At 43.6% G+C, this 14,532-nt stretch overlaps 1 protein-coding gene across 3 annotated transcripts in view; it reads right to left on the bottom strand.

Moving 5' to 3' along the window:
• Nucleotides 1-3,397: 3,397 nt before the first annotated feature.
• Nucleotides 3,398-14,532, bottom strand: part of RPAP2 (RNA polymerase II associated protein 2) — an 86,003-nt gene continuing 74,868 nt past the window's right edge. For all 3 annotated transcript variants that reach the window (XM_056815353.1, XM_016429830.2, XM_016429829.2), the window contains 2 exons: nt 4,776-4,925; nt 3,398-3,698 (listed from right to left, as the gene is read on the bottom strand). In XM_056815353.1, coding sequence (XP_056671331.1) covers nt 3,698; nt 4,776-4,925 — 151 coding nt within the window. In that variant the 3' untranslated portion in view covers nt 3,398-3,697. The remainder of the gene's footprint in view (nt 3,699-4,775; nt 4,926-14,532) is intronic.

A 14,532-nucleotide genomic window follows, 5' to 3' on the forward strand; every position in this document is an offset into this window, starting at 1 on the left:
TATTCCCATAAATTAGCGTAATACTTTGATGGTCTGCCCGAGGTCAAAGTTCTTATTTCACACGGTGGCTGAACAATCTGGGCTGAAAGTACTTTTTATTTCATTTCTTTATTCATTCGTTTATTAAATTGGCCTGCACTAAATATTACAAATGCTATTCATGCGCGGGCAGCTGGGCTGCAGTCAGTAAGCCAGCATCAGCCAACAAGCATTTATTAAGCGCCGGGGATACGAAAATGTGGAAAGAAAGCACCGTCCCCGACTTCAGGGAGCTCACTCTCTAATTGGGAGACAGCAGGCAGGGTGGGGATCCATGCACCTGCCCAGGGAGGCCCCAGGAGAGGCAGAAGGTGTGACTGAGGAACAGGATAGCTGGGAGATGGAAGTGGGGAGGAAGAGAATCCTGGCATGAGTGAGGACAGAGTGAAAAAGAAAGTTCCTCCAAGTGTTGTGCGGGTCTGCCTAAGATGGCAAAAGTAGGAAGGGGTTGAGTGTTTTAAGTGTCAGAGGATGCTATATTTGATGCCAGAGGTAATAGGGAGTCATTGGGATTTATAGAGTGACACAGTCACCCTTGAGCCTGAGGAAAATGACTGGTGGCCGAATAGAGAACAGCCTGGCCTGAGGGCAGACTCAAGGCAGGAGATGGTAATGAGTGGAAAGGAGGGGATCTGTGAGGCTGACAACAAACAGGCTATGTGGGGTTAGTGTGAGCGGAGAGTGGAGGGTGACACCGAGGCTGGGGGCATCAGTGGTGCCTGGAAAGAAGGGAAGCTTTGGGAGACAAAGAATAAGGGCTGTTCTGGGCTATGCTGAGCTTGGCATGATTTAGGGACGTATCCAGCTTAAGATATTCAAAAGTCAGTCGATGAAGAGACTGGAACACAAGAGAAAGATTAGGGATGGATGCGTGTATGTGTGTGAGAGAGAGACAGAGACAGAGGGACAGAGAGAGACAGAGAGAGAGAGAGAGGGGGAGACGGGGGGCAGGGAGAAAGAGAAGAGATGAGGGCAGGAAGGGAGAGAGAAAGAGGAGAGAGGGAGACAGAGGGACAGAGAGAAGGAGAGAGAAACAGAGAGACAGAGAGTGGGAGATGGGGGCAGGGAGAGAGAAAGCGAGGAGAGAGAGAGAGAGAGAGGCGGGGGAGACAGAGGGACAGACAGAGAGGGAGAGAAAGACAGAGACAAAGAAAGAGAGAGGGTGATGGGGGCAGGAAGGGAGAGAAAAGGTGAGAGGGGAAGAGAGACAGAGAGCAGTAGTTATGTGTGTATATATGCACACATGTGTATGTGTATATACATACATGTACACAATATGAGTTTAGAGGGAGAAGCGAAGAGGGCCCAGAACATCTCCCAGGGCTGTGATGGTGAACCTATGGAAGTATGACAGAAGGGGCTGCTCCCCTCGCCGTCTCCACGCGTGCCTGAGGACATCTCTCCCATCACACACCCCTCTGCTCAGCAGCCCAAAGGTAAGGGGACGGTGCAATTTGGGCACTTGGCCTCTAAAAGGTTTGCCATTACTGCCCTGGGGGAATACATGTGGTCAAGGGGCACCACAAGGATAAAGTCCCAGCAAAGGAGACTGAGGAGTGTTCAGACAGGCAGGAAGAGAAGGATGCAGGCAGTATAGCCTTGGCCTGGGAAAGAACTGAAGAATGGAGAGCCTGGAAGTCCAGAAGTACAAGAACGAAGGGATGGTCAAGATTGGGGAGAGAAGAAATGACAAAATTTTGTGATCAAATAAAGGAATTTCAGAGTTTGTGAAGAGAGGAAGCCTGGACTCAGGGGCCAGAGACCTGGTTAGAGACTGGCTTCTATTCCACCAGAATGTTCAAGACTTGAGGAAGGAGGAAGGAATGGTCGGAGGTGTCCACTAGAGACCATATTGGAGCCTACAATAATCCTGTCCAAGATTCCCTGAACTCATCCGACCATCCCATTTTATAGATGAAGAAACTGAGGTACAAATTCAAGATGACGAAGCTAGTGAGCAGAAGGAGGCTCAGAAGCCAGGCCTCCTATCCCCCAGTCCAGGGCTCCTTCTGATGGAAGCTGAATTCCAGGATGATTCCTTGCCTTCTGTCACTTTCAGCCTATTCAGAGATGCCTCCAGAAACCAGAAGATGTTGGGGGAAGACAATCTTTTTATTACCATTGTGAGGGGGTTTCCTTTCCTGAACCCTTTCTCCCCCCTCCTGTCTAGTCTCTCCAAGGGCAATTTAATGGCAAGAAGGGGAGTTGGGTTGCTCAGTGGATAGAGTGCTGTACCTGGAATTAAGAAGACCCGAGTTCAAATCCAGCTTCAGATATTTATTAGCTATGTGCCCCTAGGAAAGCTACTTAACCTCTGTTTTCTTGAAACCACTGGAGAAAGAAATGGCCACTATCTTTGCCAAGAAAACAATATGCCACGGACAGTATGGCCCATGGGGTGACAATGAGTCAAACACAACTGAACCACTGAACAACAAGAATTTGATGGCACCCTGTAGTTCTGACATCATGCCCGATACATGCCATCTGACAAGGCAGCCGTGGAGATTGGATTTGGCTCACTCCTGATTGTAACAATGAAGACACTTAGCTCTTCCTTTATTGTGAAGATTAAATTGTAATTCCCTGATTGTAACAATGAAGACACTTAGCTCTTCCTTTATTGTGAAGATTAAATTGTAATTCCCTGATTGTAACAATGAAGGTACTTAGCTCTTCCTTTATTGGGAAGATTGAATTGTAATCCACAATCTGTTTTTAGATTTTAATCCTCAAAAGGTGATAACTCAATATTTTAAGTAGATCTACCCATTTTAACTACAAAAAGATGTCAAGTAACCCAAAAGGTATAATCTAACCAAAGGAGGTATGAACTAAAGAGTGAGCAGTCTGGAGAAAAGCATCTGCTGTAATTGGTAGATGTGAAATTTATGGGAGGTGACCCAAGAGAAAAAGATCTTTAAAAAGAGAACCAGAGGGCAGAAGAAAGATTCCATTCAATACTTAAGATTCGATTCGAGGAGATCGAAGAGCTCTTCTTGGAGGAGAGACCAGAAGACAGACACCCAGACTTCTTTCCATTTTAGGCAGTCACTGTTGGTAAGTGAAAGGCTCTCCTCTCTCTCTTTCTCTCTCTCTTCTCTTTCCATCTCTTAATTCATTATGGGATTTAGAAATTAAATCCCTGGCGACCACCTAATTAATATATTTCAGTCTCAACCACAATGAAAACTTAACACAGCCTTATATCCCAGAAAAGATTTTCTGGAAAATCAAAGGCAATTTCAAGTTTCCTGAAATCTAAGAAAAGATAACCAGTCTTTAGGCTTGACTTTGGGTAAACTCATGAGGCATATCAGTTTTTCTAAGAGAATGATGGAGCAAGTGCCAAGGCAGCTTCCTAATAAAACTCCCTTTATTGATGCTCATTGGTTTATTACTCAGTAATTAATTGGTGAGGGCAGCCTAAATCAGAGATACTTTCAAGTCTTTTGTCAGTCACTTTCAATGCTGGCTGGAACAGGCCCAGAGAAGCCAAGCTGGTTAATAGTTTCTTGGGCACCCAATAAAGTTTTGATACAAAAATTTGAACTTTAATTAAGAAAAAAAAAGTTGCAGAGTCTCCTTCAATGATGAAGTGGCACCGTCTGGGAGAAGGAAGCGAAGTCCCTCTTCTGTGGTCTCTCCATGGACTGCATCTGTGAAAGGAGAGGAAGGGGCTCAGAGAGGAGGGCTCAGAATGTTTTACGGCTCTCTTGCCTACATGAAGTGAGCCTGCGATTACAGCAATATGTAAAGAATGCAAATGTTTGTAAGAGAAATATTGAGTGCTTACTACCAAGTGTTACCAAAAAGGACTCAAAGGGAAGGAGGTTGGGGTTCAGAAAGGATAGGAGGGAAAGAGATTAACCTTGGTCCATTGGCCGGGAGGGCTGGGAGCTTCCCTCAGGTCCATGAGGTCAGAGAGAAGGGCGACTGCTTGGGAGGCTGCAAACAGAATCTCTCCCAATTCCTCCAACCCCTCATCTAATATCTGCCTTTGCTTGCACAACTATGCCACCAGTACCATGCAATCCGTTACTGACTTTCCTCCCAATTACTTAGATGCTCTGAAGCTTTACTACATGTGGACCTTTGAGACTCATTCATAAAAATAGCATGTTAAATGTAGAAGAGCTTAAATTTTCTCTTAGAAATGGATTAAAAGACATTTTCTACTTTGAGAGAAACCAGTAACACATGGCATACTGATGGGGCAGGGACCTGTCCAATGGCCATGCGATCAGTAAAGTGAGGTTCCTAAGCCCCCACTGGGGAGGCCGGTGTTGCCATCCTTCAGCCTTTGGGAGTGGGGGCTAACTAAGAACATTTACTCTTGGGCATGACTGTCTCTGAGGTTGGGTTAGTTTCCCCTTCCTGGTGGGAAACTTCCCAGCTGGGAACCGAGAAAGCGAGGGGTGGGAGACTAAACTGTGCTAATGGGCTCCCCTTTGAAGTTAGGGGAGGGGGTGCTGGGGGTTGTCCCGACTGAAAAGGACTTTAAAAGTCCTGAGAAAAGGTGAAGTGGTGGGGGAAGAACAAAGAGGGGATGGAAAGTGACTGAGGAAGCACAATCTGCTGACCTCTTGGGCTAATATTTGGAGATTTGCATTTAGGGTTCAAAGATTCCAAACTGGGAAGGGGAAAAAAATCAAGTAAGAAAAAAGCAGCAGCAGCAGCAGGGACAAGGAAGTGGGAAGAGGAGCCAAGGAGAGGAGCAGAGGACCACAACTTACCATTCTGGCAAAAAGTTAGTTTTAAATATCCCAGTCAACCTTTCAAGGTCTTCATTCTTGAAATGTAACTCTTCCAGTAACGTGGCTATGAACTGTGTATACACGGCATTTTTCTGAGAATGCTTCTGTATTGGGATCACTTGAGACAACCTGTAACAGAAGAGCCAGGAAGGTTTGGGTCTTGATGGAAAGGGGGAGGTTCCAGGAGGGGTGGCCCCAGGTTTTCCTTGTGTAAACTGAGACTGTAAGCACCTGCTCTGAATGTGCTCTGCAGGATTTCATGAGGATTACTAAAAATCTTCTGTTTTAAAAATCTGTAGCATTGATGAAGGTGGAAGCATTGATGAAATCTGGAAAGAAGGGATCATGGCAGAAGGCCAAAATCAACTTATGACTGCAAACCAACCGGAAGGAGGAAGAGTCTGGATTCTACCAGAACACCAATGAGGATTAAAGAACAAAACACCAATTTCATTAGCATTGTGTTAGCTCCTGCTAGACAGCATACTTCAAAAAGTCTTTGCAAATCACATTCCTGGAAAGCGTCTGCAGCCTGATCTGACCTGAGATTTTCCAAATACTGCCAATGTTTCCCACAAAATCCCTTGTAAATAATTACTTACTTCAACCACTGCCATGGGGCACATTCAACCTGAACAAATGAGATTTCTAAGAAAGCTGTACATCAATAATGCTGATGGGCAGCCCAAGTACAGTGCATCCAGCAACAGTGAATCAAGACGAGCAAATGCTGACATTCTTAACCCTTGGTTCTATCTTGTCTTTCTAGGAAACTGCACTCAGCTGCCTCAGCCACTAAAAGCAGGAGCTAAAAATTGACCATGTGACAAGCACCAATTTAAACAAAAAGGCATTCAAATCCCTACTCCCCACCTGACCTTCCACCCATTCCTCCTCTTCCTGCCATTTTCAGCTTTCTGACCACAAGCAACTGGAGAGAGAAGAGAAGCAATATCAGCCTCAAGTTTCCAATCACATAACCAGCTCTGTCTGGAGGTATTCCTCAAAGGCTTGTAGAAGCCCAATATGCCAGGCAAGGGTCATTTTCAAAGATGAGGATGAAGTCCTGGTTTAGAGGCACCTACCTGCCAGTCGTTCTCTATTCCCTTCCCACAAGGGATAGCAAGGTTTGACAATGAGAAAGTAATTCCTCTCTACAAAAAGGATAATGAATCCCACTGTCAGGCAATCTTTCCAAAAAATGATTCAACAAATATATTCAGAGTAAACGTAAGTCAAGTCACAAGTTACTAAGTGTCAAGCACTGTGCTAATAGGAAGAAAGGGAAAACAACAAAACGAACAAATCTCCATTTCTAGGAGTTCCCAGTCTAATGAGGAGTCAATATAACAGCTCTGTACAAACAAGATATTTATATACGGGATCAATGAAACAATCTCAGGAGGAAGGCACTAACAAACCTTGAATGACCAATGGAAGTAATGGATTTTTGGTTTACAAATTTGTTTCTTTGTTTTAGTTTAAATGTCCATTGCTTCTCAAAAAGTGCCTGTCTCATTTGGAACTATGCCCAAAGGGCTTTAAAAGACTATAAAGCCATAGCACTGCTGGATTTGTACCCCAAAAAGATAATAAGGAAAAAGACATGTACAAGAATATTCATAGCTGCACTCTTTGTGGTGGCCAAAAATTGGAAAACGAGGGGATGCCCTTCAATTGGGGAATGGCTGAACACATTGTGGTATCTGTTGGTGATGGAATACTATTGTGCTAAAAGGAATAATAAAGTGGAGGAATTCCATGGGGACTGGAACAACCTCCAGGAACTGATGCAGAAAAAGATTGCATAATGCTTAATTCCAGAAAAGTTGCTAATTGGTAGGATTCCTTGAGGCCACCCCACTTCTCTTCTCTTCTTAGCTTTTCAGGGCTTGAAAAAAGGGTAAATTGAAAGCAGCTTGAGAAATTCCAGCTATTTAAGAAGCTCCTATTCAACCTCCAATCTGATCATTCCTCACACTAAGCTGCTTTTTGTGAGGCCATCTATATAATATTTGTCTTTACTAATCAAAACCACATTCTTAGAAACAACTATAGGGCTGGGATTATGAACAGTTTTCAGAATCACCTGGCAGAAAATAGAGAATCTATTCACCACTGTAAAATCAGAAAGGCTGTATCAACAAGATGACATCTATGAGGAAGCTTGAGGTTTTGAGCTGCTACTTTATCAAGGTATGAATTATGCTTTACTATGTGATTTACAACCTGCTTCTGTCACACAGAGCCAAATAACTCCATTGTCAGGGTTTACAAGGCTTGTTCAAAAACCCATTTCCCAGGCTTCCCCTCCCTCCCTTATATACCTATAGCAGTTAAGGGAGGCTGGAAGGGTGGTCAACTACACTCACTGTGAAACTTAAAATTTCTCAGACTTGTGATTGTTAAAAATTCTCAGACTAGTCTAACATTTGGTTAAGACCATTCCCCATTTTAGACAATGAAGGTACTTGATCAGAAATGTGAGAACTCTAACATTACTCCACCCATACTTAAACATACTTTAGGGGAAGATAAAGTTGTAAACTCTTTACTGAACTGATGAAAAGTACTTAACCCATACTTAAAGTAAAGCTAAAAAACCTTAAGCTGGGTCTATTTTTAGATCTAATACAAAAAGGTGCTAAGTACCTATGAAGGTCAGGCAACTTGCAAACTTGCAAGGGGCAAAGAGGTGTGAACTTACTCAAAAGTTTTAGAAATTGAGAACTAAAGAAGATGTGAATTAAGAATGGTCAGTCCTGTGAAAACGTCTACTGTGATTGGTAGATGTGAGAACTTAGGGGAGGTGACATAGGAGATGTCACTCCTCTTTAAAAGGAGAATCAGAAGGCCTCTGAAGAGGAATTCAGCCTTGGAAGCTGAAGTGGAGCTCAGGAGCTGAACTGGTGGGTCTCTCTGAACACTAGAATCTTGCTTGGGACAAATCTTGTGATGAGTGGATTAAAAGACTGACTGATCTCTCTCTTAGGGCTTGGGCCTAGGCTGGCCTAGCCCTTTTCTCATTGTTTCCTCTTACTCTCTCTCTCATTAATTCCTTATTTGTATTAATTAAAATCTCCATAAAAACCCAGCTGACTTGGGTATATTTCATATTTGGGAATTTTTCCCTGGCGACCACTTTATATTTGATTTAATTCAAGACAATGTCTTGAAACCATATTTCCGCGGTAACAGTTTATGCCAACCACTCTTTTACCTGCCACATCACTTGGAGGTTTCTATCTATTGATTTCTTCCTGGTTGCCTTGAAATACACCTACCTCTCCTTCTTCCTTAAAAAAATCGTCGGGTCCTGACTTTTCCTCAAGTTGCAGTCATCTCTCTCCTCTCCTTCCCAAAGTTACCAACCATCAGTATGTTGACCAATTTAATGATCTCTTCTTGATTCCCATTGTAAGAGTTACAGCATATTGTTACCTTATCATGACCCCCAGTTCCGGAGGGATCGCAGGTGTGTGGGCTCACTATCTTGATTCTCCCTCCCTCCCTCTCCTTCCCATTCTCCCTCACCCCACAGAGCCCATCAGATTATAAACCTTGCTGTTCCTAAGTCCATCATGGCTCTGGCATACTCCTCTTTCTTCACAGTCATCCCCTTGGCTTAGGCCCTCACCACATTGCACCTACTACAAGGCTTCCCAAACCTTTCCCATCTCACCATACTGCCACACAGAACTGACCATGTCACTCCCTCCCTTACACAATAGTTCCCTATCGACTTCAGGATAAAACAGAATCTTCCCTGTTTAGTGTTGAACAATTTGGCTCAGACCTATCTTTCCAACCTCTAAATATTACTTGCCTTCCCACGCTTGGAGATCCAGTCAAGCTGGCCTTCCTCTTCGTCCCTCACCTGATACTCTCCATCTCTGTCCCTGGGCTTGCTCAAAAAATCCCCCACTTCCTTTGAAATGCAGCACCTGTACCACGGTTTACAGGAAGTTTTTCCTGATCTCCCAAGGGCTAACAGTCTGGCCCTAGACAGTACTTGACAGATGTGAGTTGAACCTCTACTGGACTCCCTGCCATATTCATTCTCATCACCTGTGTTCCAGGGTAATCCAGGAGTATATCTATACATTTTCTCATTCATTTATAAGTCAGCTCAGAATCCCATCCTAGTTTGTTAAATGTTACTTCTTTAATAACCCAGAGAAACCTCTTTGTGCATTTATGCAAATATGCAATTTCTCCTCTCCTCCTCCATCTGCATTTCTTGGAATCCTTCAAGACTCAACCCAAATGCCACCTTCGGAAGGAAGCTTTTCCTGGTTTACTTCATACTTCATCTCCAGCTACCAAAGCCTTTCCTTCTAAAGCTGCCTTCCTATTCCTGTGTGTACTCCTATGAATCTAGTTATTTACATTTTATCTCCTCTATCAGTAAAGTTCGTAGGGGGTCTTCATAGAGTCCTTTTAGATTTGTAAGGTGCTTTACAAATGTCATCACATTCGATCTTCACAAAGATTCGCCGAGGCAAGTGTTATTTTATCCTCATTCTGGAGGAATAAACTGAGACAGCAGATAAAGCACAGCCAGGGAGTTTCTGAGGCTACATTTGAACCTAGATCTTCCTGACTCTAGGCCCAGCACTCTGATGCCAGCTAGCAGCCTATGGTTTCCCACAGTACCTAGCACATAGTGCTTGTTGACCGAGTATGTATCAAACCTCCTAATCTCCGGGGTTTATCTAAACATTAAGGCTATTGACATGCAATCTGTTAACAAGGTAACCAAAAACAACACAGACTATTTACAATCCAGCCTCAGTCATCTTTGACCATCCCAAGTCTTCTCACTTAGATGATACAGTGCCAAAAAAAAAAAAGAACAGTGAATGGTAGATTGAGAGCCAAGCCTAGAGATGGGAGGCCCTGGGTTCAACTCTGACCTCAGATACTTTCTATCTTGGGCATGTCACAACATTTGAGTGCCTACTAAGTATAGGAAGCTGGGACTACAAAGACAAAACTGAAAAACAGTTCTTGGCCTCAAGAAGTTTCTACTCTGTTGGTCTGGGGGAGTAGGGAGGAGATGATAGATCCTGGGACCAAAGCCCCCCTTCTCCCCCTTCCCCCAGCACCTTTCCAAGCCTGGGACAGAAACTGCCACAATAGTAAAACCTGGCAGAACATCAGGACTTTGCTGTCAGGCCTAGACAAATGAACTCCTGCATCACTGACCATCAGGCCTGGGAACTTCCTGTCCCTAGAGACCAAGGTTCCCAGTCCCCTTAGGACACAAGTGTCCCACTATAAGTTAGAGGCAACACGGACTACCTCATGCCAGACCACCACCCTATAAAAGATTGTCCCCTTCTCCACGCAGGTGGAGACCCCTAACCATCTACAGGGTGCAGGCTCCCCCTGGCTCCCCTCCCCCCAATAAAGCCTTGCTGCACTTCTCCACTCTGTCTCATATTGCCTCAGGTTGGACCCCTGTCAGTCAGATCTGGCAGGAGATACAGAATCTGTTGTCTACCCAGATTACTGTAATATCAGATAAGGAGTAATTCGGGGTACACACACATTCTGGGATGTAAATACACCTACTAGCATTTCAAAACTTAAAAAAAAAAAAACATGGCTTTTATTTTCCAAGAAATCTAGCAATTTGTTTTAATCTGTGCCCTTTGAGGCCTTCTGGTCCAATCCCCCGAGTCTCTGTTAACCTGGCTGAGGGAACCTAGCTAGGGAGTAGAAGTGAAGGGAAATTGTATCAGGGCCTTGGGGGCTTCTCTCCTGACTTCCCCACTTGCTAATTTAGCTACAAAAGCTCCTCTGACTCTGAATAAACAGCTCTCTCTCTCTCTTTCTCTCTCTCTCTCTCTCTCTCTCTCTCTCTCTCTCTCTCTCTCTCTCTCTCTCTCTCTCTCTCTCTCTCTCTCTCTCTCTCTCTCTCTCTCTCTCTCTCTCTCTCCTCTCTCTCTCTCCCTCCCTCTCTCCCTCTCTCTCTCTCTCTCTCTCTCTCTCTCTCTCTCTCTCTCTCTCTCTCTCTCTCTCTTTCCTTTCGGCATCAAACGTCCTAGTATGGAATCCCTTTACCTCCTTTTAAAACACACACACACAAATAATTCCCTTTTTCCATCCCCCAATCCCTGCCCCACCTCAGAGCAACCATGCAAACCCAACTCTTGAAGCACTCAGTGGAATGTGTTTTCTACTAGCCAAGGAGAGCAGCTTTGGTATGTTCATACTGCCTGAGGGACCTTGACCCCACCTCCTGGGTCTATGTGTGCACATGCATGTGTTTTAGTTTTTAACGTATAAAATTAGAGGATTGTACTAGGTCTCTAACAAGTTCCCTCCAGCTCTCAAATTCTACAACTTCTCCCTTGTTAGCCTGCTGTTTGTCATTAAGCCCCTGCTGCAAGCTGCCTTCTGGATTCTGCTTTCATATCTGCTTGCACACGTCCAGAACTGAGATGTTTGCATTGACGCTGGCTAGCAGTGCCCTGTAGAAACAACTCTTTCCACCAACTCTCCTGACAGTCTAATACACTTCTTGAGTCTCAGCCTACAGAAGGAACTGTGAAGCAGTGTGACCTGGAACTTTGGAGGAAGGCTTCCTCCCTAAGGCCAACCAAGCACTGCCACATTTTATCCAACTTAAATAATTAAGCTCAAAGATTTATCAAGCATCTTGGTGCTTGGCTCTGCCCTAGAAGACAAATATAAATGAGACCTGGTCACTGTTCTTTCAATCCCATTTGTCTTACTAGGATAATAAAACTAGAACACAAAAATGTATACTCTAAATTACCATATGCTAAATTTTGTACAAAAGAGAGATAGAGATGTGTAAGTATGGAAGGGAATAAAAGAAGATTTCAAGGAAAGATGGTGTTTGAGTTGGGCTTTGAAGGATGATAAGGATTTTAATGGTGAGAAATGGGAAAGAGGAAGAAGAGGGCATTCATTCTGGGTATACAGGTAACAGCAGGAGCCAGGATAAAGCAGCAAGGAAGCATGACCTGTACCTGAGGTATAGTGAGTACTTAAGACTGTTGGGAGTCTTGTCCCTGGGAGTGGTATAGTTAGGGCTGAACAGCATGACCAGGGCAAGGTTCTAGAGAACTCTGAATACTGAGTCCAGGAGTATGAATTTTTTGGGTAGCCAATGGTGAACCCTCAAAGGCTTTGGAGCGTTGAAGTGATGTGTTCAAATCCTCACATCAAGAAATTAAATCCAGCAAAGTTGTATAAAAGAGATTCGAGGTGAAAAAAGAGTGGAGACAGAGCAGATAGGAAGTAAATGCACAAGACAGAAGTAAAAAAGGCCTGAATTTATGTGGTTACCACATGAATTATAAAATAATATAAAGCTAAAATGGATAGAACTTAGTAACTTATTGGATGTAGGGAGGAGAAGGAAGAATCAAATATGACCCCAAGTATTTAAATATGGAGAGCTAGGAAGACAATAGTGGTATTGACAGAAATAGGGATGCCAGGAAGAAGTTTTGGGGGAGATGATGAGTTGGCTCAGTTTTAGAGTTGGCGAATTTGAGGTGCTATTAGGATAGCTAGGTGGAACCATCCAGCAGATAGCTATTAAAGCAGAATCTGAGTATGGGAAAGAGGTCAGGTGAATAGAGATTTGTAAGTTATTTACATGGCTCCCATGAGTCTGACACTGATAAGGAAGAGGGAATATAGAGAAGGTCAAGGATAGAATCTGAAGGAAAGAAATCACTCAAAAAACTAAGGGGCATTCAGAAAGATAGGAGAGCTAGAAGAAGAGAGGGCAACAAGTCTGGAGACTAGGGTGTGTAAAGGAAGAGGAGGATCAGTTGGATCAAATGGGACAATAAAGTTAACAAGATTAAAAACTTCTCTAAGGGCAATAGGGCTTAGTTATCTTGGTAGTGTCACACTAAAGGGGTAGGGTCAGGATTAAGGAACCTGGACAACCTCACACTAAGTTGATATAAGTATGAGTGCTACCGATAATTTACAAACTAATTTAAAGAACACACATATAAGAAGGATACAAGATGTGGGTTCCCTATCTCACTGACACCATGAGTTCTCAATTTGACCTGGTTTGGGGAAATAAAGCCACATATGTAGCTGCAAACTTAGCTACCAGTGCTATCTAGACAAAAGACTAATTCTAGATAGTTGGGAAATGTTGAAGGATGACCAATTTGACACTGAGTAGACTAAGGGAGCTGGAGCCTCTTATGAAGGTAGTCTTAATTGGGTCAGATGAGACTAAACAAAAAGGTTAGTATAATTACTTTGGAGTCAGGAATTTCAGTCACAGATATTCATCAGTCATCCTTGCTGTTTCTATCCATGTCTCCCCCCTCCTTCTTCAGGGAAAAAAAAAGGCCAGTTTAATTAGCTTGTATCAAGTGGGCGCTTACATTTATTACTTAAATGAGGTAGCACAGTAGTGTGACAGAGGCTGGCACTAAAGAAAAAGTGCCAGGCTGAAGAGTATGTGAAATTGATCACCTCGACGGGGGAGGGGCCCCAAGGGTTTGGAATCTTGAGGAAAAGATTCTGGCTGGGAGAGGAGTTGGTCTCTCAGTCTTGAGAAGTCGAAGGGAGAGAGTGAAAAAAAAGACTTTCTCCTGAGGGTTACCTACTTTCCCTGCTGGTGACTGGAAATCTTTCCCCCTAACACTTCCCAATTGAAGGGACTTTCTGAAGAGAAACCTGAGCAGGCTTTACCTCAGCTCCTGTTACCCTGAGTCTGAACTGTGCCCAAGGGGCCAAACTCAGGGTGAGTCAACCTGACTTTCTCTCAGGGGGATCAGACTGCCAAAGTCTGAGTTCCCTTAAACTTGAGGAGGGAGGAAAAGGGTTTAGATAGAGATAGGGACCCCTTTTTCCCACATTCCTTTCCCATTCTTCCCTGCTGGTCATTCCTTTTGTAGTACCTGATTGAGTTGACATGAAAAGTTATCTGTTCCCCAAGCTGAGTGTGAGCGAACAGATCAAGGGGAGACTTTGGTCTCTAGTAGTGGAGGGGGGGGACAAGAGGGACAAGAGCAAATTGGGGAGAGCAGCTTTAGCCAAGGAGGGAAGGCAGAGGGGGAAAATCTTCAAACCCCCTCTCTTCTCTCTGAGCCAGCCCTAAACATCAGTTGTCTCCCCTGTATCCTGCTCTGTGAAGAGAGATTCTCTCTTTCCCCTCTCTATACTGAAAAACTGAACCCCTCAAGTACAAATTAACCTCCCTTATAATACAGTAGCTAGAGTGATAGATTTGGAATCAGAAGAGATTCAGACTCAAATTCTGACTCAGACTAGCTATATAGTCACTGGAAAGCCTTTAACATCTTAAAGCTTTAGTTTTCTCTCTGTAAAATAGGCATAATCTACCTACTTCAGAGGATTGTATGGAAAATATTTTGTTAGTCTTAAAATACTATATAAGTATGACAATATTGTTGAAACTTCAAAGGCAAAGAGACTTTAAGGGTAAATCTATATTGATTTTTTTTCAAATTACCTCTATTTCTCAAAATCTGTCCTTCAAGGCTATATATTCAAGTCACTACTCCTGACTTGGGTAAAGGAATAATTGTTGTCAATCTAGACGTCACCTAATAGAACCAATGTACTTTAGCAATATTGGGTCCTTAGAGATTATATGAAGCTGTTGCCTAGGAGTCAAAGGGCTAAATTCAGAAAAACAAGATGATCTGGTTCCAAATTCCATATCAGGTACTTTTGTATGAACTTGTCCCATATAACC

The sequence above is a fragment of the Monodelphis domestica genome, chromosome 2, assembly GCF_027887165.1.
Source record: "Monodelphis domestica isolate mMonDom1 chromosome 2, mMonDom1.pri, whole genome shotgun sequence".
Lineage (NCBI taxonomy): Eukaryota > Metazoa > Chordata > Mammalia > Didelphimorphia > Didelphidae > Monodelphis > Monodelphis domestica.